The 7013-nt window shown below is 50.5% G+C and overlaps 1 protein-coding gene across 10 annotated transcripts in view; it reads left to right on the top strand.

Annotated features, from left to right (window-relative positions):
- The window catches only part of RIMBP2 (RIMS binding protein 2), a 94566-nt gene that overhangs the window by 72273 nt on the left and 15280 nt on the right, over positions 1-7013 (top strand). For all 10 annotated transcript variants that reach the window (XM_015644332.3, XM_015644333.3, XM_015644331.3 and 7 more), the window contains 5 exons: positions 823-932; positions 1345-2154; positions 4521-4672; positions 4978-5439; positions 5979-6122. In XM_015644332.3, the coding sequence (XP_015499818.1) occupies positions 823-932; positions 1345-2154; positions 4521-4672; positions 4978-5439; positions 5979-6122 (1678 nt within the window). The remainder of the gene's footprint in view (positions 1-822; positions 933-1344; positions 2155-4520; positions 4673-4977; positions 5440-5978; positions 6123-7013) is intronic.

A 7013-nucleotide genomic window follows, 5' to 3' on the forward strand; every position in this document is an offset into this window, starting at 1 on the left:
ATGGTCATGGTGATGGTTATGATTGATTATGGTTATGATTATGATTGATTATGGTGATGGTTATGATTGATTATGGTGATAGTTATGATTGATTATGGTGATAGTTATGATTGATTATGGTGATGGTCATGGTTGTGATGGGGTGGATGTTGTGGTGCTGTGCTGTTTGCACTTGGAGCTGTCAGTGGGAGCTGAGCACCCCCTGCCTCTCCACCCCCTGCATTCCTGCCCTTCAGGTCTAAATCAGATTTAATGGCACCTCCTGCTCTGGAGAGGAGCTCTCAGTCTCTTCTTATCAATTACTTTTTCAAGCAAGGAAGGATTTTGAGTCCATCACTGCTCTGCACATTAAGATTTCAGGCAGGAACTACTGTCATGGTGAAAATTTCAGTGACTAGCAGTTTCTTTCAGGATGGATTTGGATTTAAGTAATTAATAAATACTTTTTGTCTCTCAGTAGCTTCCCTTAGATGTAGCTCACTGTTTTTTGTCTTCTTTTACCTTGCCTGTGTAGAAGTTTAATGAACTTGTGTAAAAGGAACATAAAATTGAATACAGTGACTGGAAAAGACCCCCACCACTGAGTTTGCTTTAATTCTCAAAAAATAAAGAGAATTTTGCCCAATATGTTTTCAAGAGCCCTAAGTGAGGAGTGTCTGAGTAAACCCTGCAGGAAAGGACACGGGTTGAGGGTAGAGGGGACCTCAGAGGCACAGCCTGACCCAGGCCCAGTCAGAAGGTGCCTGAGAAGGGAGGCAGAGACAGCCTGGGGAGATTGTCCTGCGTGGAGCTGTGGCCCTGAGCTCTGCCTGTCCCCCACAGCTACAACCCCTTTGATGGACCAAATGAGAACCCGGAGGCGGAGCTCCCTCTCACGGCAGGAAAATACCTTTATGTCTACGGGGACATGGACGAGGACGGCTTCTACGAAGGTATTTCTTATTGAATCCATGAATTCATGCTAATTCATGCAGATTGGAATCGGCTCATCTGTCAAACACGCTCCAAATTCCTTCCTTCGTCTGCTCCTAAATCGGTTGCTAAAATTAGCTTTATGATCGTGGTGTTAATTAAAAGAGTTTCTGCATCAGCAAAGCCTCTCCTTGCAGGCAGAGCTAATTATAAGATATTTTATGGTGTCAGCTTTTCCTACTGGCAAGATTTAAGTTGACAAAAAAGCTTGGTGGCAGTTCTGGTGTTTCCCTTAATAGGCCTTTGTTCCCAAACTGGGGGTGCTCATGTGTTTCACTCATCCCTTGCCCCCTGTCCTGCCCACTCTCAGGGCCCTGCCGTGCAGGAGCTCTTCTCCTTCAGGGGTTTCATGGCCTTGCTCTTTCTCACCAGGAGAACTTCTGGATGGACAAAGAGGACTGGTCCCTTCGAACTTTGTGGATTTTGTTCAAGACAACGAGAGCCGGTTGTCGAGCACACTGAGCAGCGAGCAGGATCAGAACTTCATCAACCGCTCGGGCCCTGCCCTGGAAGGAGATCTCCTGGAGATCAGTCCCCCGAGTCACATCGACTCCGGCGTGGTCAGCAACGGCGCGGGGACGCTGGACGTCAACATCGATGAGATTGGAGAAGACATTGTGCCTTATCCCAGAAAAATCACCCTTATCAAACAACTAGCCAAAAGTGTCATTGTGGGCTGGGAGCCACCGGTGGTGCCGCCCGGCTGGGGAACCGTCAGCAGCTACAACGTCCTGGTGGACAAGGAGATCAGGATGAACGTAGCCCTGGGCAGCAGGACGAAAGCCCTGATAGAAAAGCTCAACATCTCCACCTGCACGTACCGGATATCCATCCAGAGCATCACCAACAAGGGCAACTCCGACGAGCTGCAGTGCACCTTGGTGGTGGGCAAGGACGTCATCGTAGCCCCCTCCAACCTCAGAGTGGACAACATCACCCAGATCTCTGCTGAGCTGTCCTGGCTCCCTACAAACAGTAATTACAGTCATGTCATCTTCCTGAACGAGGAGGAGTTTGACATTGTCAAGGCTGCTAGCTACAAGTACCATTTTTTTAATTTGAAGCCCAATATGGCCTACAAGGTGAAGGTGATGGCAAAGCCCCACCAGATGCCCTGGCAGCTTCCCCTGGAACAGCGAGAAAAAAAGGAAGCCTTTGTGGAATTTTCTACATTGCCAGCAGGTTGGGTATTTTCCTTCGTACCCCAAAACTCTTCCGTTGAATTTCTCTGAAAATGTTAGATAAAATGCTTTAACTTCACAGCAGTTAGGGGATGTAAGTGCATTTTGGTTGTGGAGCTGTAATTGACTCCATTGCACAATTTGAATTTGTAAAGTCAACAGATTTGTTGTGTTTTGGAAAGTCTGAGGTTTTTTCCCAGCTGGCTTTTACATGAAGGGTGTTGGTAAGTGTTGTCACTCATTTGCCATTATTCAAGAACCTTGAAGTGGTGTTGAAAACCAGAGCAGAAATAATGGAGTGAATTTGAAGGATAATCTCATTATTTGGGGGTGTATGGCAGCAACTGAAAAGATCTGAGTATCTTTCCTTTCAGATTTACCTACCCAAGGTGATCTGATCACGGCCAAGCAGGAGACCCTTGGGGGTAAACACTAAATATTCAGTGTTTCAGGTCCCTGGGTGCCTCTGAAGGGACACTCAGGTGTGAGTGGCCCCAGGCAGGTGAAACATCAGATGTTGTGGGCTGGGCTTTGCTCCCTCCCTGCCAGGCTTTGGTTCCTGCAGAGGGACAGGAATTCCTGCTGCTCTCCTCCTCAGCCTGCCTGACTTTTATGAGAGGAGACAAGGAGGGCCGAGGGGAGGGGAGGGAGGCTTTGGTTGATGGCACTGAAGATGTCCTGACACGTTTCTCTTTAGTCTGGGATCTCTGCACGGTGGCAGTGCTGCTGTGGGATGTGCTGGGACAGGAGGACACCTCACCCCTGGGATGTGTCCTGGGGGGCTGGGAGGCACTGCCTGGGTGCTGCCTTGAACTCATTTCCACTTTGCTATTTAGGAAAGGCCTTTTGAGTGAGGGTTTTTCCAGGCTAAGCACTTCCCATGCTGTATCTCCCTCTAGCTGTGGAGTCTGCTGAGCAGTGCAGAGCTGTTCTCTGCTGAGGAGATCAAGCCACAGCTTTTAGAACCAGAATCTTCCCCAGTGCTTCATTTCACTTCTACAGAACCCAGTCAGCTTTTCACTGTTGTGCAGAGAAAACAAAATAGCAGCTGTGGCAGTGATCAGAGGCTGAAGCCTGATTGCAGAGTCACTGGAACAAAGGAAAAGGATGAATTTGGAGTCAGTGATGGGAGTTACCATCATAGTGCCATGCAATTGAACTCATCTTCATTCATCAATGGAATGCAATTGCTTAAACAAAAATAGAAGTGTTTCTCTCTTGGGCACTCAGATCTGAAAATAGAGATAAGTACAGGATCAGGACCAATGGAGCTGCTGTGGTTTTTGGAGCTAATTTATGTGAAAAAAAGGAGCAAAGTGTAGCAGAATTCCAAAACAAATTTTATGTTGGTGACCAAGACCATGGAAAACCATCAGGAATAATTTCCCATTTAATGTTGGGAGGAAATAGAAGCCATGCTGAGCCTCAGGCACTGCAGTTTATTAAACCTGGCTCAGCCACAGCCTGTGAAGGTCGAGACAGACACCCTGGGGATTGTTTGGTTTTGGGGAATGAAGGGAAGGTGGCTCCTCCTGCAGGAGCAGATTGATGGCATTGGCATTGGCAGGAGGCTGGGTCAGATCAGATGTATTCTTGCTTGTAAGCTGAGCAGCCCTGCTGAGCTGGGAATGCTGGCTGTCCATAAAGCAGGAGGATCAGTAAAGCTGAAATTCAACCCCAAACCAATATCTCTCTTGGCCAAGAATAATATTAGGCCAATTTGCATACTCTCCACTTGCAAGATAAAAATGCTTTATAGATGCAGGGATGGTATAAGCAAAAACTTCCTGTGCCTGTGCTGAGCTGAACATGACCATGGTTTTATTTCCATGTCTGCTGGAGGCTGGAATTCAGCAGAGCAGTGAAATGCACTGGCTGTTTGCTGGTGACTGTGTGGTGTTTGCAGATTATTGTGCAGACAGTAAAGTGTTTGTAGCTCCTGGGCAGATGAACAGGAATGGGCTGTGTTTGGTTCCCTGGGAGAAGAGTTTCCCAGCAGCCAAGCCTGTGTTCTGTCCTGCAGCTGGGCCCTGACACCTTTTAGCAGCAGGCTCTGCTCAGGGTTTGATGGTTAAATCTACACAACAGGATGCTTGAAAAATTCATGAACTAATAAACTCTGTGATATTTTTACTTTGGCTTTCTGGCCAAGGAAGAGCTATTTATAGTGGGGTAATGCCTTTTAATTAAGGAGGTGTTTGGTTGTGGTTACACTGACATTCTGTCAGTGCCTTCAGAGGTTTGGGTGTGTTTTTTGACTCAGAGCAGCTGGAAAATGCTGAAGTTTCATCTCGCAGCCCACCCTGCACCTCAGTTCACTGCACTTCTGACCTGAGGCTCGAGAGTGACCATTCCCATCTCTCTCAGGTCCTCCAGCTCCACCTCAAGACGTGTCTGTCCGGGCAGGGTCCACGCCAGGGACCATCCAGGTGTCCTGGAAGCCCCCGGTGCTGTCGGCGACGGGGACGTCACACGGTGCCAGCGTCACGGGCTACGGTGTCTACGCCAAAGGCCAGCGGGTGAGTCCCTCCTGCTGCCTCGGGAATTGCAGCCGGCAGGGAATGGTGGAACAGCCCTGCAGGGGCTGTGGGGCTGCCAGTGGAGCCTGTGCTGTGCTTTGGGCACAGCTCACTGCCCCTCCAGCAGCCCTTTGGCCATCGGGGTCGGGAGGACGAGGTTGGGGTCGGTGATGGGAGTCACCCCCATGGTGCCAGCTGGGACAGGGGCTCCCAGCCCAGCAGCTCCCTCTGTGCAGGCTCTGGAGGCTGTTCCTGAGCAGGGCTGAGGGGAGGGCAGCAGGGCTCACAGGTGTGTGTGCCCTCAGGTGGCCGAGGTGATGTTCCCAGCAGCCGAGAGCGCGCCGCTGGAGCTGCGCAGCCTGCGGAGCCTGGACGCCAGGGAAGTGACGGTCCGGACGCTCTCTGCGCAGGGAGACTCGGTGGACTCTTGTGTTGCTGCCATTCCATCTGACCTCCTGGTGCCTCCAACCCCTCACCCCAGAACTGCTCCCAAATCTAAGCCATTAGCAAGTGCCGGAGCCCCAGAAACCAAAGAAGAACACTTAGGCCCACATTTAAAAAGGGATGAGTCGTGGGAGCAGACTCGTTCGGTGTCCCCTGTCCACGGACACATGCTGGAGCCACCCAACTTCCACGGCCCACTCCAGGGGAGGAGATCTCCATCCCCCAACAGAATCCTGCCCCAGCCTCAAGGCACTCCAGTCCCCAACACCGTCGCAAAAGCCATGGCAAGAGAAGCTGCACAAAGAGTGGCAGAGAGCAACAGGGTAAAGGCAAACTTCTTCCTGAGGCTTTGGGGGTGGTTTGTTCATTGTGGCACTTGCCAGCCAAGAATTTTCATTGTGTGCCCTGAGGTGATCATCCCCAAGCTCTGAAGATCCATGGCTTGGGGTGCAGCGTGCCTGAAAAGCCCTTCTGTGCCCACTGCCATGGGTCCACAGGGAATTTGACATGTTTGTCCTTCCCAGTGCTGCATTTCCACACTTGTTTGCAGCTGCTTTTCCTTCCAGCTCCTCCTGGAGCTGCCAGCAGTGTCACTGCCCAGGCACACCCCTGTGTGGGCACCTCTGTGTCCCTGGGGCAGGGCCAGTGATCCTCACAGCTCTCTGCTGTTTTGCCCTGGTAGATGGAGAGGAGAGCATTTATTTATTTGCCATTTGTGTCCCTGGGGCAGGGCTAGTGATCCTCACAGCTCTGTGCTGTTTTGCCCTGGTAGATGGAGAGGAGAGCATTTATTTATTTGCCATTTGTGTCCCTGGGGCAGGGCCAGTGATCCTCACAGCTCTGTGCTGTTTTGCCCTGGTAGATGGAGAGGAGGAGCGTTTTCAGCGAGCGGAGCAGCGCGGCCCCGTTCTCCGATGAGGAGGAGGATGGTTACGACTCCCCCAAGGTCAAGCGAAGGGGAGCCTCGGTTGATGATTTCCTGAAAGGGTCAGAACTTGGCAAGCAGGTGAGTGGCCTGGTTTTGTTGCTGCATCAGGTGTTCAGGAAGGGTTTTGGGAGGCCCAGCTCTGCCCAGTCCCCTCTGAGAGCTCTGGCTGTGTTGGTGACCCGAGGCTGAGCCCTGGGCACAGGAGCTCCTGTTCCTGGAGCTGAGTGCTTGGCACTGGGATCTCCTGAGCATCCTCCCTTCCAGCAGGCACTGAAAACTGAAAAAAAGATGATGACAATACAGCAAATGTGACTGGACTGTCCTGTTTGGGTCCTGGGTGTTTTCTGTGTGGGTGTTGCTGCTGCATGGGAGAACCTGCTGTGGGAAAGGGACCGTGGGAAGGATTCCTGGGTGCCACAAAGGCACCACCTGGGACCTCAGGGCAGGAAACAAATGTGCCATGGGAATGGCTCCAAGGAATGGAAGCTTTTATTCTGATCCCACTGAAAACAAATATGAAATAATTTATTACATTACGTTCAAGAGAGGTAGAACTTCTAGAAAAGAGATGTTTTCTTATGTCTTGGCATAGTTTAAAACACCTTAGTCAAAGACCTGACTCCCTGTGTTGAGGGTCCACAGTGGTGGTGATATGCTGCGAGAATTGGATGCTGATCACTTTGAAATTCTAATGTGGTGTAACAAACAGCTGTGAAGAACAGATGATATGTCAATTATCCTGAGGCTTTTACAATTTGGTCAGCAATTCCATTGGTGCATGAAGGACTTCTAATGAGGGGAATTTGACCAAGTCTAAACCTAGGTTTGGTGCTGTGAGTGGGGATATCCTTTCCTGTGTCACCTGGGATCGAGCTGGGATTTGTTGATTTGGGATCAAGATGGTGAGAACAGAGTTAGCAGAGAGTGTGTCAGCAGAGGATGGGTCAGCAGAGGATGGGTCAGCAGAGG

Source organism: Parus major, chromosome 15, assembly GCF_001522545.3.
Source record: "Parus major isolate Abel chromosome 15, Parus_major1.1, whole genome shotgun sequence".
Taxonomy (NCBI): domain Eukaryota; kingdom Metazoa; phylum Chordata; class Aves; order Passeriformes; family Paridae; genus Parus; species Parus major.